The sequence below is a fragment of the Lepus europaeus genome, chromosome 17 (assembly GCF_033115175.1).
Source record: "Lepus europaeus isolate LE1 chromosome 17, mLepTim1.pri, whole genome shotgun sequence".
Lineage (NCBI taxonomy): Eukaryota > Metazoa > Chordata > Mammalia > Lagomorpha > Leporidae > Lepus > Lepus europaeus.
Genome location: NC_084843.1, coordinates 5780337 through 5806380, shown reverse-complemented (window position 1 = coordinate 5806380; position 26044 = coordinate 5780337). Strand labels below are relative to the sequence as shown.

Below are 26044 nucleotides of genomic sequence, written 5' to 3'. Positions count from 1 at the left end.
TCCAGTTTGTTCCTCATCTTCACTTTCTTACTTATGGTTTTAGGATCTCTTTATTGTTTTGTAATGTCTGAAGTTTTTTTTTTTTTAAATGTTTATTTATTTGAAAGAGTTACAGAGAAAGAAGGAGAGACAGAGAGAGAGCATCCATCCTTTGGTTCACTCCCCAGATGACTGCACCAGCCAGGGCTGGGCCAGCCTGAGCCAGGAACCAGGAGCTCCATCCAGGTCTCCTGTCGGACCCTCACCAGCGAGGGTCCAACGTAGTCACGACACAGTCACTGTTTCTCGGTTCTCAAGGAACTTTTACTTGTGGGGGCAGAAGGAAAGCGAGAGGAGAGGAGGAGAGGAGAGGAGGGGCGGCGGTGGCCGCACCAGCCCGTCCAGATCCCAATGTCCCTTTATGCTGATACCGTCCAATCAGATGAAAGGGCGCGTATAGCCTCAGGTCGAAAGTTAATCTGTTTCACCTGGTTCTTCCTAGTTGTTTATGCAGAGTCCATTCTGTTTCATCTGTTTCACCTGGTTGTTTTCATAGGCCTTGTAGTCCACCGATTGCTGCAAACTATGTAGATGAGGAGGTTCTCACAGGTGGCCAGCCTGCGGTTCCCCACAGTCTCCCATGCGGGTGCAGGGGCCCAAGGACCTGGGCCATCCTCCACTGCTCTCCCAGGCCACAGCAGGGAGCGGGATGGGAAGTGCAGCAGTGAGGAACTGAGCGGGAGCCATCCGGGATGCTGGTGTCACAGGCAGCGCTCTACCCGAGCGCTACGCCACAGCACCAGCCCTAGGATCCCTTTAGTTATCAATATAGAAAATGTACATTTGAAAAGTAACAATAAAAGGGAATCGTGATTCCAGTGTGGGTACACACACGCACAGAGGAGTGTGTGTGTGTGCAAGCGTGTGCTTGTGTATGAACCAGCTGTGTGAACCTGGCCATGAACCAGCTGTGTGAACCTGGCCATGACCCAGCTGTGCGGTCCTAACCAATCACCTCACTTCTTAAGCTCTCTCCAGAAAAATGGGGTGACAGGAATGTCCCTCCTCAAGGCTGCTCTGAGGAGTGAGGATGCCTGGGGCCCCCTGCCCCGAGTTGGGGTGGTACTGCCCCAAAGTGCCTCCCAGCACAGCCTCTGCAGGACACAGGGTGTGCATGTAGCATTCCACATTTCCTGCACCAGCCCACAGGCCGGTAAAAGACAATCACAGGTTTCCTCCAGCTCGGCTCAATTCTGGGCAAAGATTTAAAAGTGGAAATAAAACCTGGGGCAGATTTTCAAAGCCCTTCTGCAGGGCACTGCATTTCCGGGGACCCCGGTCTCCTCAGCTCCAGGGAACAAAGTCCGTTCAGGAAGAGGGCCCTTGGGGGTCCTGTTACAGCACACGCCCACCTCCTACGTGGGTCCACGTCTGCGTCCCACACGGGGTTTGCAGCTTATCAGGGGTGGGCGTGGCTGACTCCTCCCCGCATGCGGCTTTGCACTGAGAATGATGCCCCAGGAGTGACGGTCCACACACAGGGAGCCTGCGGCCAGCGTGTTTATTGGACTTCCTCCCTGCCGGGCCCAGGACGCTCTCAGGGCCTGGGGCTGCCTGCAGCTGGGCCGGGCTCCGTGGACACGCGTGTGGGCCTCATGCTGGCTCGAGCCCCTCCCCATCCCTGACCCCCAGGTGGTTCCACTCGGGCTGGAGGCAGGCGCTGGAGAGCTGGATGGGTGTGGGTGATTCAGCAGCCGCCAGGCAAGGGGAGCGCCTTCCGGATGCCGGCGGCCAGGGCTTGTGGCGTGGGGCTCTCTGCGGTGCAGCTCACACGCAGGCCCTGGGCAGCCAGGGCACGGGCCGTGGTGGGGCCGATGGCCGCGAACTGCAGGGGAGAAAGAGGAAACAGCATCAGTGCCCCACAGGGGCAGCCACCCGCTCCACTGTCGGCGAAACCCCTTCAGCCCCCAGCGTCTCCTGGCAGCCTCACGCCGCCCGGAGCAAGCACAGCCTGCATGCGCACCTCTGCTCCCAGACTCTCAGCAGGGAAGACCAGGTCTAAAGGCCACATGGGAGTGCGTCCCCACGACACGGCCGAGGAGGCAGCCCAGAGGGGCCGCCCCAGTGGTGCAGGAGCGCCAGCCAGGAAGGCGCTGCCTTTCCGCTTCTACCGACCAGCACCAGGGCATAGGCCAGGCCGGGAGCGCCTTCACGGGACACGGGACCTTGGGATCAGCAGTCAAGAGCAAAGAGATGGAGACGCAAAGCCCACCGTGCGTCTCACCTTGATCTGACCCACGCTGTCACCAGACAGCTCTTCAATGTGCTTGAGACTGTATTTAACGCCAGAGGGACTGAAGAAGGCGACGCTATCTGGGACGCCCTGTGGGAGGCGAGAACGAGATCCAATCGGGGCCGGGACTCCAGCTCCCACGGCGGGAACTCCTGCAGCCCCGGCGGACGCAGAGCTCTGACAGCAGCTGTGGTTCCTGGCTGACGGCAGCACTCTCAGCTCCGTCCAGGCAGGATTCTGGCGAAGGACTTCCAAAGAGCAGAGAGGCTGGCGCTGCTGGTCACTGCGCTGGGCCCCAGGTCTGAGGCCACGTGCCCGGCAGACGGACCAGTGCCTCCGGCTCCTGGCACCGGCAGCAGGCAGCAGCCCCGGCTCCCAACCGACGACGCATTCAGCAGACAGGCGGGCTGCGTGGCCTTCCTGCACGTGGTCGCCCCGGTGGCCCCTCACCCCCACTCCCACCCCTAGGGTCAGGCAGGGCCTTTGGAAGCCAGCTCTGGGACAGCATCATCTGAATGTGAACGCTGAAGGTGTCCGGCGTCCATCGGCCCCAACAAGAGCTCTCCACGCTCCCGCCTGAGGCCGCCCCAAGGCAGACCCCAGAGAGGGCACCGCAGGCTCTTCCCCGCGTGGCCCAGCCCCACAGCTCCCACACGATGGAGGCTGGGGCAACAGCACGGCCGCTGCTTACTTGAGGTCTGTATACACCTGGGTGCTAGACCAAGAGCTTGGTGGAAATGATCTCCCTAAATTCTGTAAATGCGCCACGCAGGGTCTCTCCTGCCCAGGCACAGAGACGGAGCCTCAGGAAGCCCACAGCGTCACTCACACAGCTGGGGACCGGGAACCTCGTGCACACCCAGTCTGTGAGCTCGTCCCCCCGCCCCCAGCCTGGGGCCCCGCCAGCTCCGTGGTGCCACCACGTACCTGCTTGGAATAGTAGCTGTCCAGGTTCCCTCGGATGCCAGGGTGTGGAACTGTCTCGTAGACGGTGATGCTTTCCATGGGAACCCCTGGTGCAATCGAACCAGAAACAGACTTCACCGTGCTGGGAATGCGACGAGCCCCCCAGCCCACAACCCCCCGCTGGGGGCATGCCGCCCTGGACGGCCCTCTGCAGCCTGCTGAACGCTGCGGGCAGCTCCCGGCGAGGAGGAAGCGGAGTCGGCACAGGAGCCTCACTTGGACCTGTGCGCACCTCTGGTCCCCATGTTTGTGAGCTTGTCCCGCAGGCCTGTCCCTGGCCACTCCATGAATCCCGCGCACAGGGCTCATGGTGCCGGGCAGCCCGGATCCCGCGCGCGGGGCTCCTGGTGCGGGCAGCCCGGATCCCACGCGCGGGGCATGGGCTCCTGGTGCGGGGAAGCCCAAATCCCACGCGTGGGGCTCCTGGTGCGGGGCAGCCCGAATCCCACACGCGGGGCTCATGGTGCGGAGCAGCCAGGCATGCGGGCGGCTCTCAGAGGCCAGGAGTCAGGCGCCGCACACGGCCTCACCTTGCTCCTTGAGCACTGTGGGCAGGACTTCTCTTTTGAGGGTTCCACAGGGAAACAGAAGAGGCAGGGGCGAGGACTCCTCTGTGGAGAAATGACCAGGTTGGTAGAGAGGCTTGGACCAGGTCAGCCGAGCTGCCATGCCTGGCGCAGGGGCAGGAGAAGCAGCCTGGGGCTCCCGGCCCAGCCCAGGCCCTTGTCTCAGTCCCAGGAACAGCAGCTGCGACCTTGCTGACCTTAAAAGGTCACATGACAATCCTCAGAGGTAAAGTAGGCCAAAGCTTCGAAAACCACCCCCCCCGCCCCCCACACAAGGGCTGCTCCTCCGTGCAGTGGCTCCTGGCCTGCAGTCATGAATCAGAAGGCAGGTGTCACCCCCAGTTAAGTCAGAGAGGTAGAGACCAGGCCTGGCGTGAGCTGGGGCACCTGCTCTGGAGGCAGCCGGGAGCGGCTCTGTAGCCGCTGCCAGCAAAGCCTGGCTCCCTGCTCTCCCGGCCTGCCAGCAGCCACCAGGCCAAGTGCACCAGGGGCTGACGGACAGGCCTTACAGAGACCCGCCTGCCAGTCACCGGGCCCACCCATGCACCCCCACTCGGGGAGGACACAGGGCGGCCCCAGCTTCGCAGAGCGGTGACACCAGCGTGTGGTGTGGACACCCACTTGCAACCATCCCATCCCACACTGGTGGGCGCTCAGATGCCAGAACCTTCCCGAAGGTGAAGACCAGAGCCAAGCATTTCTGCCCGATCTGTCCATCAGAGGAGGGGCTGGCACTGTGGCACAGAGGGGAAGTCTCTGCCTGCAGAGCGGGCATCCTATAAGGACGCCAGGTTCGAGTCCCGGCTGCTCCATTTCTGATCCAGCTCCCTGCTAATGCACCTGGGAAAGCATCAGAGGACGGCCCAAGTGCTTGGGCCCCCGCACCCACGTGGGAGACCTGGAAGAAGCTCCTGGGGCTCCGGCCCTGGCCACTGTAGCCATTTGGGGAGTGAACCAGCAGATGGAAGCACACGCTCTCTCTCCTTCTGTCTCTGCCTTTCAAATAAATACTCTTTGGCGGGGGGTGGTGGGGAGCCAGTGTAGGCACTGGGCATCTACAAATACCCTGAGATCTCTCTGGACACAGCTGCTTTGGTGTCTGCAAGCCAGAAAAAGGAGCAAAACAGGCTTGGAAGAGCACCGAGCCTCATCTGCACCAAACTCCAGCTACGGGGGAGGGGCGACTGCAGGCTGCCTTGTTTCAGGAACACACGGTGGCTACACACACCACGCCCGACTTTTTCTGAGAGGAAGAACGGTTTTCATGCACCGGAGACTCCATCCCTAGAGACCTATTTTCAAAGTCAGGTTTGAGTGCTGTTTCTTCACCTGGGCCCGTGTCAGGTGTGGGATGCAGGCTGGTGCGGGGGTGGGGTGAGAATGCCCGCAACCAGAGCTCTTCCTGTGGCAGCCAACTGTGTGGCCAGCCAGTCCCACGGGGTGCAAGGAGCCTCCAGAGAATCCAGGAGGGCCCCGTTCACAGCGTTTCTTCTCTCACTGCACTCCCAGGGCTGGGCTGCCCGAGGGCCGGCACTGGCAATGCACCTGCTGCGAATGCCAGGGAGCCTGGCTGTGTGGGCACGCAGGGGCCACAGACGTCCCACCAGCTCGGCTGTCCACTGGGAAGACACCGCCCTATCAGCACAGGAAGGGCACATGGACATGTCCCAACGGCAGCCTCCTTTGCCGCCGAGGGGAGACCTCCTACAGGCACATTCCTGAGAGCCAGCCCCACTGGAGAAGTGAGAGACACAACCCCTTCCCTCTGGGGCTAAACGTCATACAGTGGATTCCTCTCCAACCCACAGAGCTCAACGCAACGGCTAACGCTGGCTGCTTTTCACCCCAGGAGGACAGAGCAATGCTTAAAGCCCACAGAGCCCAGAGGCCCTGCTCCCTGTCCCTCTACCAGGACGAGGCCTGGATTTCTGGGCAGTCAGGGCCGAGGCCGGGTAGCCATGCTGAGAATCCTAGGGGAGCTCCGTGCGGCCGAGGAGGGCTCAACAAGTCACCCCTGCAGGAGACTGCGAGATGGGACCAATCTCCTAAGACGTCTTCTCGCCGGAGGACGCGCACAAGTCTGCAAGCCGGAGAACCGCCGGGTCTGCGCGGATTTCCCTCGGGTGCTGCCGGGAGAGTCGGGTGTGCAGAGGTGGGCACTTGGCTGCCGATAATGGAATAACGAGGCTGGCTGGAGGGAGAAGGGAGCAGGCGGCCCCCACAGGACCTCCCAGGAACTGCAGTGCCATCTGCCTGCTGTGGGCTGTGTCTTTCCAAAGCCGTGATTGTCCCCACTTTCACCAGTCTACTTGTAACTACTTCCCCGTTCCAGGAGGTGCCCTGTGAGGAAGCAGAGGGCCCTCGCGCCGTGAGCCTCAGGTTAAGGGGTGAACGGATCTAAGTGCTTCCGCAGGGCCTGGCACGTCTTTGCAAGGTGAAGTAAACAGGCAGTGACTATAAGAGGCCTGTTTTACTGTGCTCGCCGTGGTAACAGCAGGGGACGGTCTTGGCTTGGCGTTTCAGTGGATGTCCCACCTGCACGTGGACCCACAGACAGGCTGGTGGTGCCTAGAGGAAGTGACGCAGGCTCCGCAATGAACGCAGGCCAGCGTCCTCAGAGGTGAGGGCAGGACACCTTACCGTCTCCCCTCCCACGCCTGAGGCAGGTCCTGGACACCAGTGTGATGGCTCACGGGTGACACTGGTGACGAGCAGGCGGCGAGGGCTCTGGGCCATATAACTAGGAACCATCAGTTCCCTTCGCTCTCCTCCCGGAATAACGCAGCCACTGTGAGGCCAGTTCCGTCTCTGCCTGGAAACGGGAGGGGGCGCTGGCGGCCCTCCCCCCACAGAACCTAGACTCATTCTGTTAACCCTGGTGTTCATCCCAGGGGAACGCCAAGATCTTCCATTCACACTTAGTTCTACATTTCTGAGAAAGGGCCCGGGTGCTACCTCATGCCCGTGACTCACCCTTGGAGACATGAGAAACACAAAGCCTGGGGCACCTGCATGGCGCACGGGGAGGACGCGGAGTGACCCTTCACACCGATGCCCTGAGAGCCACCCCAGGGAGCTGAGGGCCTGGAGCCGAAGCCAGGGCCCAGCCCGACCTGGACAGCGAGCTCCTGCCCGTGGCTTCTCAGCGGCTGTTTCAACACCTGCTGCCCAAGAGTGAGTGGCTGCCCTTTCTGGGCTGACGTTGCAGAAAATGGTCCTCAGCTATCCACAATCCAGAACATTCCACAGCAAACAAGGCAGCCATGGGGGCTCAGGGGGCTACTCAGCTGTTCAGCCCCACGTACTTTTAGTCTGCATCCTCGCTCCACAACATGGCGGCGGGGAGCGGGGGCAGGCTCCCTGTGACGCCAGGCTGAGCTGCCCCCCACCCCAGATGGAGCCCTGACTCAGGCACAGGTGGCTGGAGAAGAAAGGCTGCCCGGATTCACCGGCAGCAGATGGTGGACGCTTCTGCCCCATGACAGTCTCCTGACTGTGTACTTTGACCGTGACAGTGGCCCACCGTTCCGGGCTATAAAATTTCTGCAGGACGCACAGCAGTGGCAACTTCTCTCCAAGTGAAGAGACTGGGCTGGATGGCAGCCTCCTGGCAGTGCGGAGACATCCACGCAGGCCCCCGTGCCCTGGAGATGCACCCTGAGGACGGGGAGTCCTGGCGACCTCTGGTCCTCAGCACTCCGGCCAGCAGCACAGCAGCCACCCCGGGGCCTCCCACAACCTGACACCAGGACGCAGCTAAAGCAGGGCCATCCCAGAGGGATCCCTCAGCTCCAAACCCCCCGGTGACGGTGACGGAGACGAGCTCATCAGGCGGCCACGCTCCCCACGGGGCGAGGCGGGGCAGCTCCTGAGAGGAAGGGCAGACAGTCCCCAGACAGCAGAGAGCGAGTTCCCCGCAGACGGCCTCCCGGCTTTGTCTCCCTGGGACACGTGCAGTTGGCCCACGTCCCCAGGGGACGGGGTGTAAAGGGAACAGGGGACAGGAGGCGGGCCACATCTCCCAGGACAGACTGACACAAGTTGGCTATGGTCCCAGAGTGGTTTACACGCTGCCCATCAGTCCCCATCAGCCCGGGCATGCCCCAGGACACGGACTCTCCCCGCGTGGCGGCTTTGAGATCAGCCGACAGAGAGCCGATGCTCCGCGTGGGGCGAGCGTCCCTACTTACTGGAACAGATGTGCTCCGCGAGCTTCTCAGCGTTCCCGCTGTGTTCTCCGTCTGCACACAGGCCGATTTTACTCACTGGAAAACACAGACAAGTATTTCTTTAGGGGGCTTTGAAGTCCTTTTCCCCTGTGTTATTTTTAATGTGCAAATCCAGCCATGGTCTCTTACTGGCAGGGGTTTTGTTCTGAGAAATGTGCTGGTTGCCGATGTCATCGTAAGGTGGACATCGCAGAGTCTGGAGGGCACAGCCTGCGACACATCGGGGCCACGTGGCATGTGTCCACAGGGCCACAAAGAAGGACCACCACAGGATTCAGTTACACACAGACGACAGTGATGCGACCAAGAGACCCAGTGAACACGAGACAGAGGAGGCTGCTGCCGTGTAGCCGGGCACTCCTGTCCTACAAGCATGTAGGACGCTCTGAAACAGTGACCAGAAGTACAGCAAGCACGCAAACCGCGACACCTGCTGTCACTACCGGGGATTACGTAACCGCACATGTTCTATACTCCTGGTGGCGCAGGTCTGTGGACACCAGCCGTCCCCACAGCCTGAGCGATGCGCAGCCCTGCTGTGTTACAATGGCTCCGGTGCAACCAGGAGGTTTCAGTTGGGCCATGATCTGCCGGGAACAAGTCTGTGTGGCCTGCAGTTGACCAGAATGCCGTAACACGCACGCTCTGCACCAGTCAAACCTAGTTTCCTCTGAATTGTGTCCACCGAGACCACGAAGGTGTCGGGTCCTGGCCCCTCCCCTCCGAGGTGTGTAGTGGAGAGTAGAGCCTTAACTAACTTCTTGGGGCCTTAACTAACCTCTCAGGCCTTGACTAACTTCTCGGAGCCCCACGGAGCTCATCCACCAGAGGGGGGACACTCCAGCCACCCGGGCTGCCTGGACTGTGTGGATGGTGAGCGCGCAGCCCCTGGCGGGGTGGGGGGCGGGATGGGCGGAGGCTGCTTTCCTCCCAGCCAGGGCCTCAGCGCTGCCTTGCAGAACCCTTGTCTGTGAGGGAGATGGGCCAGCCCCTGTCCAGAGAGATGTGGATCCCCATGGCCAGCCTGAAACGGGAGGGACACGGGGAAGGTCCTCCAATAAGCCGCCGGGAGGGCCCACAGCAGGAAGATGCAGCCTTTACCGGGAGGGGCTGCGCTGGGCGCTCTAGAGAGACGCGTGAGCTCAGCAGGAGGCAGGCAAACTCGGGCTCTCCGCACTTTTCCAGACAGGAAGACGTGCCCACTCTGCCACGGACGCTGAGGGAGGCAGGCAGGCCAGGGCCGGCTCGCAGGAATGTGGAACTCCACTGGGAGAGAGACACTACGGGCTTCCCATCTCGGAGTCAACAAGAGGGCTGGCTACTAACCAACAGCAGCTTCGATGGCAGCGTTAGTTTACAGATCACAGAAAACGTGCTGAGTCAAAGAGAAACAAGTCACACGTGGCCATAAATTGCACTCAGGACCAAAGCCCTCGCTTCCGCCACAGAGCTGGCCAGCGCTGGGCCTCCTCCCTCTGGCTGCCTTTGGAAGGGCTACATGCACCGAGGAATCTGACAACCACCACCAACAGAACCGAGACATAAGAACCTGCTGTGACCAGTGGTGCTTAACAGTGGCACCAAGATGCCTTTTCCCCCGGCAACAGGACAACAGGAACCACATCCAGACTTGAACACGAACTCCCACAGGAGGCACTGCTGTTCCCAGAGTGTGCACCTGCTTGCTGGATCCTGACCACAGCCCGTGGGCAGGACAAGCGCTACCCCACCCGGGGGGTGAGGCTGCACAAGGCCAGCTCTGCCTGCGAGGGCAGGGACTGGGGCTATCTCGTCCGCCCACGGCCCGCAGGTTCTGAAACATCTGAGGAATGCAGGTTTGGTCTAAGATTTCAGCCATGTGTGGCAAGCCTGGCCCTGCTCCATCATCGGTACACACATTTCAACCAGCTCCAGGGCCTGGGCAAGTCTGCGGTCAGGGCCTTCCCCAGGTAATGGCTGATGGTGGACTTCACTCCTCCCTAGCTGCATTAAGTGAACCACGCCGGCCACAGATGAACCTGCCACCAGGTTTTCTTACGCTCGAGGGAGACACGGACAGTGGACCCAGTATCCTGGGCTTGCGTAAACACGTTGGGAGACATCTGCCGCCTAGTGTTTATAGTTGATAAATCTGAAGGTAAAATAAAACCCTCAGTGCAAAAGCAAGTCAATCAGGAAATGGGAACTGAGGACATTAGCAAAGTTATGGGAAAACCTGGCAGAGAGTAATGTGTAAAATAGAACACAGGGCTGGGCCAGTGCTGCGGCATAGCTGGTTAAGCCACCCCGTGATGGCGCCAGTTTGTGTCCTGGCTGCTCCACCTCCAATTCAGCTCCCTGCTCATAGCCTGGGAAGAGCAGCGGAAGATGGTCCAAGTGTTTAGGCCCCCGCCACCCGTGTGGGAGACCCAGATGAAGCTTCTGGCTCCTGGCTTTGGCCTGGCCCAGTGCTGGCCGCTGTGGCCCTCTGAGGAGTGAACCAGCTTATGAAAGATCTCTCTCTCTCCCCCTACCCTCTGACTCTTTCAAATATATATATAGATATATAAACTATATTTTATATACATTTAACAAACATTTAATGTATATTTAAAATATATAAAAAGATAAGGCTCAAACAATTGTGAAATGGGCATGGTGGCTTTGGAGAAATGTAGTCCTGGATTTAAACAGCAGCTGTACTATAATCCTGGGACAGTACTCCTCTCTCTCAGGCCGGTTTTTGTTTTCAGATCAGTAAAATAACCTTCCTAAAACCTTCTTAATGGAAATGAGAAATCATGTATATGAAGCGCACAGCACAGTGCCTGGTGTGTAACAGGGGCTCATAGCGGGCATCATAAATTGTACTAACACCTGTAGATGATCATTTGCTCAAACAGTTCAAACAGACACCTCACAAAGAAGTCTCTGTGTGCTGAGCTGCTCGTTGCTAGGTTACTGTGTATCTGGATTTACAAGGCCAAGCAACTCCGGCCCCAAAATGGTCCTCAGGTGCCAACGCTACGATCAGATGGGGGAGGGGCACCACACCTCTGGGCGGCCACAGGGAAGGCTTTCCCAGGAGACTGGTGGAGTTACGGGGCGTTACCTCACAGAGACAACCAACCTGGGCTCTCTGATGCAAACTGAGATCTTTCTAGAATATGCATAAATTACACACTCAAAATGATCTCGGGAGATTTGACATGGACCACACGGGAAGGCACACCACGCTATCAGCAAAGGCCCACCCGTCCATTAGTAATGCACAGGTAAGCGTCACGCGGCACCGTTCACGAAGTGACCGGCACCTTTCCCCTCTGCACTTCCTCACGGCACCCCTTGGGGACCACCGGGCCATTTCCACGCCTACATCTAGAATACTGCCAACCCTTTCTTCTCTTTGCTTCTCTCATCCCTCCCCTGACCCCCATGCAAGGCCTCTTGGGGCCTGGGGCAGCTCTGCTGTAGCAGCCAGAGCCGGGGTGGGGGTGGGTCATCTCTGGTGCCATTCCCTCCACTCGAGTGGGAATAGCCTGTGGACTCGATTCAAAAACTACAAGAAAACACGGAGACGCGATGGGCTGTAGCAGACCCTGGCTTCCGTGCTCCGGCTCCTTGGATGGTCCTGCACCGGGGGGGGGGGGGGGGGGGGCTGCTGCCATGGCCTAAGTGGCCCTTTAGCAAGGCCCCTGTGGGCGAGCTGGGAAGCAGAAAGGCCACGATGTCTGCCGCCCTGGCCACCGTCTTGAGCGCAGCTTGGTGGTGGGCCTGAGCCAGAGAGAGCCAGCTGGGCCACGCCCAGGCTTTTGGCACAGAAGCGCCAGGAGAGTAAATGCTGCTGTTTCCAGCCCCTGAGGTTGGGGGCCACAGGCTGCACAGCGCAAGTACGACGAACACACTCAGCCTGCTCTCCTCCCAGCTGTCCGGGCTCCCGCTGGGAACCAGAGGAACAGGAACCCCAGGGAGTCTAGAGACACCACTCCAGAGAGCTCCTTGGAGCACCTGTCTGAGCAGGTGGACTGAGAGAACGCTCCAAGCTGGCCCCGACTTCCGCGTCAGGGAGATGGCTCTCCTCCCAGATTTGTGAGGCTGCCAAACCCTAATTCCAGCCTCCTGCATACTGCGTCTTCTTCTTCCAGCCGGGAGCATGCCCGCTGCTGTGGGCGACGGCACCCTCCGGGCCGCTCGCTCATGGCAGCGCCTCCTCAGCTTCTCTCTTTCTCACCTGGCAGAGCAGCGAGGGCAAACGCTGCCGAGTCAGACTGCAAGGCGCTGATGTGTGAGAGTGAATTTGTGGCTCAGAAATCTAGGTAAGAGAATCTGTAAGTGTACTCTATAATTGACAGCTGACTTTTGGGCTAATGAATCAGAAATTGCCTACATTATGCTGAGTGAATTAAGCCAGTCCCAAAGGGACAAATATCATACGTTCTCCCTGATCGGCGACAACTAACTGAGCACCAAAGGGGAAACCTGTTGAAGTGAAAAGGACACTATGAGAAACAGTGACTTGATCAGCTCTTGTCCTGACTGTTGATGTACAAGTAATACTTTATCCATTTTACTATTTTTTTTTGTTTTGTTCTAGTACTATTGGTTGAACTCTGTAATTAACAATTATTCTTAGGTGTTTAAATTTTAACTGAAAAGTGATCCCTGTTTAATATAAGAGTGGGAATAAGAAAGGGAGGAGATGTACAATTTGGGACATGCTCAATCGGACTTGCCCCAAATGGCAGAGTTAGAAACATGCCAGGGGATTCCAATACAATCCCATCAAGGTGGCATGTACCAATGCCATCTCACTAGTCCAAGTGATCAATTTCAGTTCACAATTGATGACTCTGATAGGTCTAAGAGTCAAAGGGATCACACAAACAAGACTAGTGTCTGCTAATACTAACTGATAGAATCAAAAAGGGAGAGAACGATCTAATATGGGAAGTGGGATACACAGCAGACTCATAGAATGGCAGACATCCTAATCAGCACTCTGGCCTCAGAATCAGCCCTTAAGGCATTTGGATCTGGCTGAAGAGCCCATGAGAGTATTTTAGGCATGGAAAGCCAAGACACTCTGGCAAAAAACAAAACAAAACAAAACAAGAAACCTAAATGAAAGATCTCTGCGAGTGAGATCCCAGTGGAGAGAACGGGGCCATCAAAGAAGGAGGTACCTTTCTCTGAAGAGAGGAGAGAACCTCCACTTTGACTATGAATGACCCTGTCAGAATAAGATCGAAGTTGGCGAACTCAAAAGGCTTCCATAGCCTTGGCAGCTCATGACTAGAGCCTAGGGAGATTACTGACGCCATTAAACAAGAGTGTCAAATTGTTAAGTCAACAACAAGAGTCACTGTGTACTTACTTCTCATGTGGGATCTGTCCTTAATGTGTTGTCCAATGTGAAGTAATGCTATAGCTAGTACTGAAACAGTATTTTATACTTTGTGTTTCTGTGTGGGTGCAAACTGATGAAATCTTAATATATACTAAATCGATCTTCTGTTAAAATAAAAAAAAAAGGCCGGTGCCGTGGCTTAACAGGCTAATCCTCCACCTTGTGGCACCAGCACACCGGGTTCTAGTCCCAGTTGGGGCGCTGGATTCTATCCTGGTTGCCCCTCTTCCAAGCCAGCTCTCTGCTATGGCCCGGGAGTGCAGTGGAGGATGGCCCAAGTGCTTGGGCCCTGCACCCCATGGGAGACCAGGAGAAGCACCTGGCTCCTGGCTTCGGATCAGTGTGATGAGCCGGCCGCAGCTGCCATTGGAGGGTGAACCAACGGCAAAAAGGAAGACCTTTCTCTCTGTTTGTCTCTCTCTCACTATCCACTCTGTCAAAAAAAAAAAAAAAAAATGCCTGCATTAACTACTTTTCTCCTTGTTTTACACTTGATCTTAGCCAAAAGGCCGAGAAGCGATGACTTTTCTCCTCGTAACTTATTTTGGGGGCAAAGAGGTGGGGCCCTGGGCCACCCAGTCACTATCCCTCCTCCCTGCTGTGGTCGGCCCGTGCTGTCCGGGAGTCCTGGGCGTCTTCTGCAGTCACCAACCTTATTTTGTTGTCTGGAAAATATGCTTTTAGTATCTGAACGACTTTCATTCTCATACTATGTCTTGACATTTTACAATTAATCTGGACCAACGGAACCACTGTGAAATAGCTACAAGCTAATCCATTCATAATTGCCAAGCACCATTTAAGTATTTAACTTGTTTTAATGCTAATTTTTAATAAGTTGCTTTCCACCTCTTAGGCTTTGAAAAGAATACATAAATTCAAGACTACCTGGACAAAAACAGAAGATGTTAAGAAAACTGTAAAAACCAAGCACACCACCACCTGAGGTTTAGGCTTTTTTATTGTAGTAAAAATACATAACAAAATCCACCATTTTAACCATTTCTTAAGTGTATAATTCATTAGCATTAAATACATTCACAATGGGACTAAGTGGACCAAAGGTCACAACATTTTAATAAAGCTTTTGAATAGATGCTGACAAGGTACATCCAAAGACATCACCAATTTTGTTTAATGGCACTTAGCAATGCTTGAATATATCTGTTTTAGTCGATTCTTACTTTATCAACGGTATCTCAGAGTTAATAAACTCATTACTTTTTGTAAACACAAAGAACAGGATTTTTAAAGTGCACTACGGTGTAACGGAACAAAACGGAAGGGTAAGCCCGGGCTTGGGGTTCCACTCGACTCCTTACCTAGGGACGCAGTAGCACCGCCCACCACATACACCGACTTCACGTTCCATTTCGCTCTCAGAGACCTTTCCCAGACTGCAAAACACAAAATCACACGTGAGCTGGGAGCTGCTAACACCGCCATGGCCCCTTCCTGCCTGCAGCCCAACACTGCACCTTCATCCTGGGAAACCCAGGAGCAAGGCAAACCCTTGGAAACCAAACGTAAAGAACAGCATCCGAAACTAGAATTCGGTTTGCATATTCCTTGGATTCTGCTGGCAAAGTCTTAAAAACCACGTTGGCAAATGCAGCGTCTTGAATGAACTCATTCTCACGGTGGTTCAAGAGCTAATTTGCATGGTGACATAAGATTAGAAAAAGTTTTTCAAAAATTATTTTAAAAAGCAATTTAACTGTCTAATAAAAGGACAATTAGTTTTATTTGGGACAGAAGTCTGAATGCTGCCATCGGACTAATCTCAGGTGGGGCTCATTCATGCGTGAGGTCAGACTAGAAATAGCACATTTCAGGCTCATTAATGATGTCACATAGAATACTACCATGCGATGATAAAAAAATCTTTAATTGTGGATGAAAGAAAGGAAATAGATTACGTAAGTATACCAAAAGGCTGTTGGGCGTTTGCCGCGGACCGGCTCTCGCGGAGACACAGACGGAGGGAGAACGAGGGCGAAGGCTCTAGGAGAATCAGGAATCGGCGGGGAAATGACAGACAGACACACACGTTATGAGTATGCTGCTGCTGCAATTTATTAGCGAGGAAACCAGAGTTTATATAGGGAAGACTACATTGCTGAAGACAAAAGAAATTCCGAGATTACAAAAACTTGGTAAGGTTAATGGGGTTACATGATTAACTTTACAAGGGACACAGGGAGACATTGTGGTGATGGTTCGCAGTCCTACTTTTAAGGACAGAAAAGGTAAAGGTCAGGTTACTAGTTAACCTTTTATTATGAGAACCGGGGACAGGGGAGTTATTAGATGGTGGTGCTTGTTAGCCCAAGTCCCATACATCACCTAAGTAAGATTGAATGTAGCTTTCCCATCCCCATGTTGCATAAACCTTTTGATAACCCGGAATCTAAATCACACCTCAGCTCCCTAAAACTCACACCTCAGCTCCCTTTGTTTTATCTTGTCTAGGGTGTGCTGTTTTTATCAATGTTTAATGCCTCCTCGTAAATAGCCCTAATGACTGGTGGGCCAAAGTCTAAAATGTTTTTTGTTAATTCTTGTGAAATGCTTATTGGCACTATTTGATTCCCTTGTTTCTGATCATGGTGCACTTGTCCTGACGCACTACGCGGCATAACTACTAAGTACAAATAAAGCAAGTAAATCATGCATAATAAAAAATCATTGTCAATGCTGGGACACATTGCTTCATTAACCAGTAGCAAACATGTCTTCCACTTCCATTACGTGAGCCGAGGGTCTTTACGACCGTTGGCTGCACAGGAACCGCCCGAGGCCCCACTCCACGGAGCTCTAACCTCGACCCTGCAGCCGTAGACCCCCAACGCCACAACATTTTGCTACGCAGGTGTCACAACAGCTGTGGGCGTAGCAGGCGTTCACTCCACTTTTGGGAGACAAGCAACAGGAGTTCTCCCTGGGGCCGGCACTGTGGCATAAAGCCCCGCCTGCAGTGCTGGCCTCCCATATGGGCACCAGTTCAAGTCCTGGCTACTCTACTTCTGATCCAGCTCTCTGCTGTGGCCTGGCAAAGCAGCAGAAGATGGCCCAAGTCCTCGGGCCCCTGCACCTGTGTGGGAGACCTGGAAGAAGCTACTGGCTCCTGGCTTTGGATCAATCCAGTTCCAGCCATCGCAGCCATTTGGGGAATGAACCAGTGGATGGAACACCTTTCTCCCTGTCTCTCCCTCTGTCTATAATTCTGCCTCTCAAATAAATAAATAAATAAATAAATCTTTAAAAAATAAAATAATTCTCCCCTTCTGAAATCTGATGATCATTCTCTCTCTTTAAATCTAAGCTACTCTACGCTGTAGACTCCAAACAGTAACCAAAGACGAAGTCTCAGCTTCTCTCCTATTCCACAAATGTAAATCACATTTACTTTAAAGTTACCAGAGCATGTGAACAAACTCCCTCCCAAGCTCCATGGGGGAACCACCATGCGAGTGAGGGGCCTGGCCGTGGAGCCGGCTCTCCCTGACTCGGGGAGTGAGGGGCCTGGCCGTGGAGCCGGCTCTCCCTGACTCGGGGAGTGAGGGGCCTGGCCGTGGAGCCGGCTCTCCCTGACACGGGTGTTCCTGCACAGGCAATCCCTTTCGTCTGCTTCTTCATCACGATACCTGGGACTGGTGGGCATTTGGCCCAGCGGATAACGAGCTGCCTGGGACACCCACATCCCATACCGGAGTGCCTGGGTTCAGTCCCGACTCCACTTCTGATCCCAGCTTCCTGCTAATATGCACCCGGGGAGGCAGGTGCCGGCTCAAGTACCTGGGCCCTGCCATCTCCATGGTGACCTGGACTGAGTCCCAGGCTCCTGGCTCCAGCCTGCTGCAGGCATTGGGGAGTGAACCAGTAGATGAAAGAGCTCACTGCTTCTTGACCTTAAAAAAAAAAATGACTGGAGCTAACTAAGTATATGTCTCTACAGTCAGAGTAAGTAAGAAAACATACGGGAAAATGTTCTTTAAACACAGTTGTCGGGCAAAACACCCACACACCACAGGCGAGGCTACACAAACTACAAGCGGCCAACCTCCCCGTCAGCAGGGAATGTGAACGCGAGCCTTGGTGAGAGCCGCTAGGGAAGAGGGGATAATGACCCGCCACGCTCATCGCGCTCCAGGCCAGGCCTGGCTTCTCCTTGGGGCACAACTGGTGTGGCATGACTCAGCCTGTGGCCTGTGACCTGCGGACTGTGTTTCTCAGCCTCTGTTCTCTGGGCTCCTCCTCTGCAACTGGAGGTGGAACCGGGTGGAGGACTCTGCATGGCGTCGGGCACCCGGCAGGCATCCGACACCTTCTAGCCAGCGAGCAGGGGGAACAACCCTGCGAGGGAGGTGTTACCACGCCCACTTGACCGACCAGGAAACTGAGGGGCAGAGATGCCATGGAACTTGCCATGGTCACAATGGCCATGTGACCCGAACCCTGACACGTGCCAAAGCCCTGGGGGGGGGCACCTCCTGCTGCCTCCGCTCCCTACTGAGACCGTGGAGTTCATCAGTGGGTGGACGCCCGGCTCCGTGCTGACGGGCTCTGTGGCCTCAGCCAGCCTGTCTTCTCATCTGGAAAACAACTTGTAGCACTGTGTGCCTCCGGCTTGTTGAGTGGGTTAAGTGAGAGACTGGTGTAAAAGTGTATCCCAGAGGGGCCGGCGCCGTGGCTCACTAGGTTAATCCTCCACCTGCAGCGCTGGCATTCCACATGGGCGCCGGGTTCTAGTCCCGGTTGCTCCTTTTCCAGTCCAGCTCTCTGCTGTGGCCCGGGAGGGCAGTGGAGGATGGCCCAAGTGCTTGGGCTCCTGCACCCGCATGGGAGACTGGGAAGAAGCACCAGGCTCCTGGCTTTGGATTGGCATAGCTCTGGCCGTAGCGGCCATTTGAGGGGTGAACCAACAGAAGGAAGACCTTTCTCTCTGTCTCTCTTTCTAACTCTGTCAAATAAATTAAAAAAAAAAAAAAAAGTGTATCACAGATCCTGGTGCCCAGGAGGCTCTCCACAACAGTCAGGGAGGAAGTGCTCCGTGGAGTCTGAACAGGGAGCTGGAGGCCTGCCACTGGCCACGTGACGGCACAGTGTTCACTAATGGCCAATGGCCACATGACTGCACGCTGTTCACACTGGCCCTGTGAGTGCACGCTGCTCACACTGGCCCCGTGACTGCACGCTGCTCACACTGGCCCCGTGACTGCACGCTGTTCACACTGGTCCCGTGACTGACACTGTTCACACTGGTCCCGTGACTGACACTGTTCACAATGGCCATGTGACTGCACGCTGCTCACACTGGTCCTGTGACTGACACTGTTCACAATGGCCGTGTGACTGCACGCTGCTCACACTGGCCCCGTGACTGCACGCTGTTCACCACTGGTCCTGTGACTGACACTGCTCACACTGGCCCCGTGACTGCACGCTGTTCACACTGGTCCCGTGACTGCACGCTGCTCACACTGGCCCCGTGACTGACACTGTTCACACTGGCCGTGTGACTGCACGCTGTTCACAGTGGCCCCGTGACTGCACGCTGTTCACACTGGCCGTGTGACTGCAGGCTGTTCACAATGGCTGTGTGACTGCACGCTGTTCACAATGGCTGTGTGACTGCACGCTGTTCACACTGGCCCCGTGACTGCACGCTGTTCACACTGGTCCCGTGACTGACACTGTTCACACTGGCCCCGTGACTTCACGCTGCTCACACTGGCCCCGTGACTGACACTGTTCACACTGGCCGTGTGACTGCACGCTGTTCACACTGGTCCCGTGACTGACACTGTTCACACTGGCCGTGTGACTGCACGCTGTTCACACTGGCCCCGTGACTGCACGCTGTTCACACTGGCCCCGTGACTGACACTGTTCACACTGGCCCCGTGACTGCACGCTGTTCACACTGGTCCCGTGACTGACACTGTTCACACTGGCCCCGTGACTGCACGCTGTTCTGAGGGAGGTGAGGGGCGGGAGGAAGGGGACACAGACGGCCTAGTCACTAAATACCCAACCAGGCACTCTTCCCGTGTCTTGTTAGATTTTCTCTTCATTCTTCCAGGAAAGTGGGATTTACCATGTTCTCTGAGGAAGAAACTGGAGCCTGGTACATTCCGAGAGAGAGAGACGAATGCCCAGCTGGTCATTTAAAAGACATGGGGGAGAGTCCCCTTGGTATGTCTGCTGCATTTAGGAGTGGCCCTGTCTTCTCCTTCCCAGAGCTAAGCTGTTTCTGGAACACAGTAACCAAGGGGAAGAATAAGAGTAGATGTAGGGGCTGGCTCTGTGGCCCAGTGGCTAAAAGCCCTGGCCTGCAGCGCCTGCATCCCCTGTGGGAGCCAGTTCAAGTCCTGGCTGCTCCTCTTCTGATCCGGCTCTCTGCTATGTCCTGGGAAAGCAGTGGAAGATGGCCCAAGTCCTTGGGCCCCTGCACCCGCATGGGAGACCTGGAAGAAGCTCCTGGCTCCTGGCTTCAGATCGGTGCAGTTCTGGCTGTTGTGGCCATCTGGGGAGTGAACCAGTGGATGGAAGACCTCTCTGTCTCTACTTCTCTCTGTAACTCCGTCTTTCAAATAAGTAAAATAAATCTTTAAAAAAAAAAAAAAAAAAGCAAGGCCAGTGGCGCTCCCAGGAGACAGCTCTCACCTTCGGCTTTACCACTTTTCTCCAAACACAGCTGCGCTGCTTCCACGGCTCTGGGGCTGGTGAAGATGAGGCCCCCGTAGTCTTCAGGACGACACAGCTACACACCGAGACAACAGAGGCGCTTCCATCACTGCCAAGGCCAACACCTCCCAGGGAGTCCCAGCCACAATTCTAACGGCTTTACCATAGGAGCAGCCAGACCGGTTCCTCCCACCCAGCCAGGCATCCAACCACCAGCCCTACAGAGTGCCTATGACAAGCCTAGAGCTATCTAGGTCTCTTGGGATACACAGGTGCGGAGCATTCTCCCCAGCCCCCAGCAGCTCCTGGTCTAGGAGAGAGCAGGCAAGGCCCACACAGGGTGAAAAGCGAAACTGCAGTAGGGAGCAGCACCCTGACTCGGCCTGGGATTGGGGTGCAGTGCGGGGGGAGGGCAGGCTTGAACTGCACCTGAAACAAACCGGAATACTCAGGGGGTGACGTCTGTCTTGAAGGCCCGATTTTCCAAGAAACTGACGGTGAGAAAACCTACAGAACGTCCATTCTGAGACAGGCTATTGCAGACACCTGACCTCACTGAGGCTGAGGGCACTGAATCTCCACTTGGAAACTTCCGGAAGGCTTTACCAGACTGTCCCCTGCGTTGCCTGCCACTCCTACACCGGCCGGCGGCAGAACTGCGGTTGTGGGCAGAGGCCCCGGGTCTGGGTTCTGGCCCCGCCTCTCCCTTGCTGGACGCCTCGGCCGCGTTGCCTAACCTGGGGCCTCCATCTCTGCAGCGGGAAGAGACACCTCCTGCCTGCTCTGCAGAGGCTGCGGCGGGCGGTGGATTAACGAGAGGATCCAAGTGCAGGGCTCTGGACTGCGGAGATAGCACAGGTTCAGCTCTCAGCACGCCCTGCTCGCCGGGGCCCCCATCTCTGAGACTGGGGGCCTCTCTGGAGGAGGTGGGAGGGGCTCAGAGAATCCCCCAGTATTGCCCCGGGACCGGGTCAGGCTGTGCCGCCTTGTTTTAAAGCATGGCGGCAAAACAAGGGGGCAGGAGACAGTCCTGGCTGGGCCTGGCAAGGATTCTGCAGACAATAAAAACTCTAAGAAAGGGCTCGGGGGAGACCGGGCTTACCTTCTCCGAGAAACTGGGAAGAGACAAAAACTCAAATGCTAGAACCGGGATCAAAGTGGCCTCAAGTCCATATAATCCTAACTCCTGCAAACGAGAGAACAGTTCTGAACATGAGGAAAGGCCCCGGTGTCCCATTAACGCCTTGTTCTGTGCCATCTCCTCTGGATTTTAGCAGACCCCACCCTGCCTTGCCCCAGCCCCCTGCTTCCACCACGAGGAAGCCATGGGGTTTACGGGACAGGAGTCCAGGCTACTCACCCTGACGTACGGATCCTGGCCACAGGCGTCGTCCTTAGCGTCTTTCAGTAAAAGAACCTTCATTATTGCCTGCCGGTCCCTAGGGGCGTAGGCACAGGGCAGAGGCAGATCTTAGTCAGCTCTCAACAGCTCTTGCTGTAAGCAATGATGGATGGGGCCTGCCCCTCCCTCACCGTGACTTGGCGTTAGTGGGCTTGTTCTTTCTGAAGGCGGGAGCCACTGATAAGGGCAAGGAGGGCAGGCGTGTTAGCAGCCGATACCGCTCAGAGGTGGATGCCAGCCATTCGTGCAAGCCAGGGGCCCCCACCAACCATCTCTGGCTCACAGAAGGGAAGTGGTGCGAACTCTGGGTTGGATGAGTAACAAAACAAATCTGAAATTGTAAGGAGATGAAGAACTACTTTCAATTCCAGATAAACACACTAAATAGCTCATATGAGCAGGTTAGAAAATAATGACTTGAGTTCTCCACTCCCCACCTGATGTCTTATAACTTGTCAAGAATTAGGAGATTACCAAATGACCTAGAAGTCAATTTGTCAACCTGTAACAAAGGCCTCATACATGGTATACCTTTCCTTCCTATAATTTCACTTCGAAGAACACACACTGGGGTGAGCACTCTGGCATATATGGGCACCAGTTGGAGTCCTGGCTGTTCCACTTCTGATCCAGCTCCCTCTAATGTGCCTGGGAAAGCAGCAGAAGACGGCTCAAGTGCTTGGACCCCTGCACCCACATGAGAGACCCAGAAGAAGCTCCTGGCTTTGGATCAGCCCAGTTCCAGTCATCGTACTCATTTGGGAAGTGAACCAGCGGATGGAAGGTTTCTGTCTCTGCCTCTCTCTCTCTGTAGCTCTGTTATAATAAATAAATTAATTTTAAATAAATAAATTTTAAAAAATTACTTTAAAAAACCACACTAAGGCAATAGTCATAAATAAATCTGTAGACATTCTTTATAGCTGCAAATAATTGAAAACAGCGCAAACACCCCATAGAGGGGATGGTTAAAGACAACACAGCACAGTTACATAAGGTCATCAAGATACCCACAAGTATTACACAATCACAAATACAAGTAAACAAAGCAGCGTTCAGGACTACGCAAACAGTATGACTTTGTAAGTCTTACACATACACATATATACGAAAGAAAAGGTACCCAAACGGTCACAGTAATTATCTTGGCAGGTTAGGGCGATCCCAGTGCTCCTCAACCACCAACATCACATTCGTGTGCTGAGGGAAGGCACTTTATAACCACCCAAGGCCTCAAAAGAAATGATGCTGATCACTCGTGACAGCACCCGAGCCACCGCTTAGCTGCCTACCGAACACCCCGCAGTGGCTGAGGAGTCTGTAGGCTGCGTTGCTGGGAGTGGACGCGAACTCTGGGTGCCACTCCTCAGGGCCTGCTTCTGACTGGGTCTGGACCACCGCAGCATCCGTGGAACATCGGAGGGAAATCTGGCTCGAAAGGAACTGCCCTGTACCAACAACGAAGCCTCGGTGAAGGGTCTACCTGCTTCCACGAGGTGTTGGCTGAGGCTGGGCGCTCCGGGGAGGAGCAGTTGTGGTTCCCATCGTTTTCTGGTTACTGAAAATGCAGTCGGGGCCCAGCATGGGTGACAGTCACTCTCATGTGTCACACTGGCCGGATCACAGCTGTCTGCAACGCTAACTGAGGTGTGCCCTGCAGGTCCTCTGGCGGCATGATCCAGCCCTCCACTGGTGGGCTTTAAGGAGGAGGCGGCCATGCTGGGCTGTCCGGCTGGGCCTCACTCGTCGGTCCAAAGGCCTCGCCAAGGGCAGAGCTGAGGCTCCCCTGAGGAAGAGGAGACCCCACCTGTGGACACCCCACCGTGCCCTTGCTGTCAGCTGCCCTCCTCGATGACCTGCACCGTGAATTCAGACATGCTAGGGCAGGTTTTTTTTTTTTTTTTTTTCCATAATGACCTTTCTGAAAACTCCTGATATACATGAACTTAGAAATCTGGCACCGAAATAAGCTTACTTTTAAAATTTTATTTTCCACAAATTTTTTGAAGTACCCTTGTAAGTCCTAAGTGTTTCTCTCTGTTTTTTTTTTTGTTTGTTTTTTGTTTTTTTGACAGGCAGAGTGGACAGTGAGAGAGAGAGACAGAGAGAAAGGTCTTCCTTTTTGCCATTGGTTCACCCTCCAATAGCCGCTGTGGCCGGCGCACCGCGCTGATCCAAAGCCAGGAGCCAGGTGCTTCTCCTGGCCTCCCATGTGGGTGCAGGGCCCAAGGACTTGGGCCATCCTCCACTGCCTTCCCGGGCCAGAGCAGAGAGCTGGCCTGGAAGAGGGGCAACCGGGACAGAACCCGGCACCCCGACCGGGACTAGAACCTGGTGTGCCGGCGCTGCAAGGCGGAGGATTAGCCTGTTGAGCCATGGCGCCGGCCCTCTGTTTGATTTCTAATACGCCTTCCAACCTGGGGAGTCCAGGAATCTGGCATCACCAAGCAGCTGCAGAGAGAGAGAGACAGAGAGAGAGAGACAGAGAGAGAGAGAGTGAGTCTTGTATCTGCTGATTTACTCTACAAATGGCCACAACAGCCAAGGCTGAAGCCACGAGCTCCATCCAGGTCTCCCACATGGGTGCAGGGGCCCAAGCATTTGGGCCACCATCTGCTGCCTTCCCAGGCACATTAGCAGGGAACTGGACCGAAAGCAGAGCAGCCAGGGCTCAAACTGGTGCTCTGATAGGGGATGCCGGCATCGTGGATGGCGGCTTAACCACTGTGCCACAACACCAGTCCCAACCTTCACATTGTCTGCTGAAGCACAAATCCTCCCAGGGCACACAGCAAGCAGGTGCGGGGACCACAAGCTGTTGGAAGAGCAGCCACACGACGGCCTGTGCTCCACTCAGCCCCTACCGCTCCTGCCGTGGTTCCAGGCTCCAGCACACAGAGACGCGCATTTTCTTTTCTTTAAAGATTTATTTATTTATTTATTTGAGACTCAGAGTCACAGAGAGAGAGAGAGGGAGGGACACAGAGAGATCTTCCATCTGCCAGTTCACTCCCCAGATGGTCGCAACAGTCAGCGATGGGCCAGACTGAAGCCAGGAGCTTCTTCCTGGATTCCCATGTGGGTGCAGGGGCCCAAGCACTTGGGCCGTACTCTGCTGCTTTTCCCAGGCCACAGCAGGGAGTTGGATCAGAAGTGGAGCAACCAGGACACGAACTGGTGCCCATGTGCTGTGCCACAATGCCAGCCCCGAGCTCCACATTTTCAAAGGATGTATTAGTAATGCTTTTAAATGCCAGGGTGAAGACAGGAGCCTCCTCCAGGTCTCCCACGCAGGTGCAGGGGCCCAAGCACCTGGGCCATCCTCTACTGCTTTCCCAGGCCATTAGCAGGGAGCTAGATCGGAAGTGGAGCAGTCGGGACTCGAACCAGCACCCATATGGACGCCAGTGCTGCAGCGCCAGCCCCTACTGTACTGTGTTGAGTGAGAACACAAGTGGCCATCACATCGCTGCTCTAATTCACACTCTGACCACAGGCTCAACACGGGGAACCCGGGCACAAAGCCTCCTCCACTTCTATTAGCAAAGGATACTTGGCCAGTGCATAAAACGGGAAAACTACAAAATAGTGCAGTTCTTCAAAAACGAAAAAGCAGAACAGAATAGGTGCACGCCTCAAAGAACTGAAAGAGGGACTTCTGGGAGAGATGTCTGCGTGTCCGTGCTGACCGCAGTATTATTTACAACAGCTAAACACAGGAGCGGCCCAGTGTCCACAAAGACACACAAAATGTGGTGTGTACATCCAACTGGAACCCCGAGACACGGGATAGCACCGCTTAGCCTGAGACATCCTGCCCAGTCACAAGGGGGCCAGTCCTGTGATTCCTCCTGCGTGAGGTTCCCAGAGCGGTGACCTCACAGCCACGGCCGGGCAGGGGGAGCCCAGGGACGCTCGCCTAATGAGCACAGGACTTCAACTTTGCAAGCAGAGAAGTTGTGAGCACGGATGGAGGAGCCCCGACCTCGATCCAGGCGTCCAGCAGGGGTGGCAGGGCCCGAGGCCCTGAGCCGGCACCGCCTCCCAGCAGGCGCGGGCAGGGCGTCCAAGGCCCCGCACCCCCACGCGTTTTACGTCCGGCGCCCGAACTGAAAAACTTGCAGGTCAAGAGGGTCAGCAAGGCCAGGGTTCGGTCCCCGGCGAGCCCGCGCCACCGGCTGTGGGGGAGGCCGCGCGGGGGCTTCGGCACGGGCCCGCTGGCCCAGGAGCCAGGGCCAGACCGGACTCGCGGTCCCCAGGAAGCGTCGCCGGGCTCCACGGTCACAGGTAGCGCGGGCAGGACACCTACCTCGCGGGCAGGTGGGGCCTGAATGCGCTGGGAAGGGCGCGCGGACCCAGCGAGGAGGCTGCAGGGGCAGCGACGCGGGGTGACCGGCCCCTTCCCCTCGTAGTCTGAGCTGCGCGGACCGCAGCGAGGGCCGAACCCCCGCAAGTCCAGACCCGGGCAGGCGTCGGACAGCTCCAGCCTGGCCCAGCCGGGCGCTCGCGCATGCGCACTGGCAACTCGGCCGC

General features: G+C 55.8%; 1 protein-coding gene across 3 annotated transcripts; it reads right to left on the bottom strand.

The window, feature by feature from the left end:
* Positions 1-104: 104 nt before the first annotated feature.
* UROS (uroporphyrinogen III synthase) lies at positions 105-26027 on the bottom strand. Of its 3 annotated transcripts, none has more exons than XM_062215009.1 (10): positions 25821-26027; positions 21470-21548; positions 21212-21295; positions 20089-20185; positions 14742-14816; positions 7995-8069; positions 3769-3849; positions 3200-3285; positions 2264-2362; positions 105-1864 (listed from the first exon to the last, which is right to left on the bottom strand). In XM_062215009.1, the coding sequence occupies exons 1-10, from the start codon at positions 26021-26023 to the stop codon at positions 1727-1729; spliced, it is 1017 nt and encodes a 338-aa protein (XP_062070993.1). In that variant the 5' UTR covers positions 26024-26027; the 3' UTR covers positions 105-1726. The 3 variants fall into 3 exon arrangements, with proteins under 3 accessions (XP_062070993.1, XP_062070994.1, XP_062070995.1); XM_062215010.1 differs by lacking the exon at positions 25821-26027 and adding an exon at positions 22043-22178; XM_062215011.1 differs by lacking the exon at positions 25821-26027 and adding an exon at positions 21643-21935.
* Positions 26028-26044: the final 17 nt, after the last annotated feature.

Excerpts from the sequence above, each read along its gene's own strand:
- UROS (XM_062215009.1), bottom strand. The coding sequence starts at position 26,023 with ATGCGCGAGCGCCCGGCTGGGCCAGGCTGGAGCTGTCCGACGCCTGCC. Across the intron at positions 21,549-25,820 it reads AGGCCCCACCTGCCCGCGAG|GGACCGGCAGGCAATAATGA; the intron begins GTAGGTGTCCTG and ends CTACGCCCCTAG. Across the intron at positions 3,286-3,768 it reads CACAGTGCTCAAGGAGCAAG|GGGTTCCCATGGAAAGCATC; the intron begins GTGAGGCCGTGT and ends CGATTGCACCAG.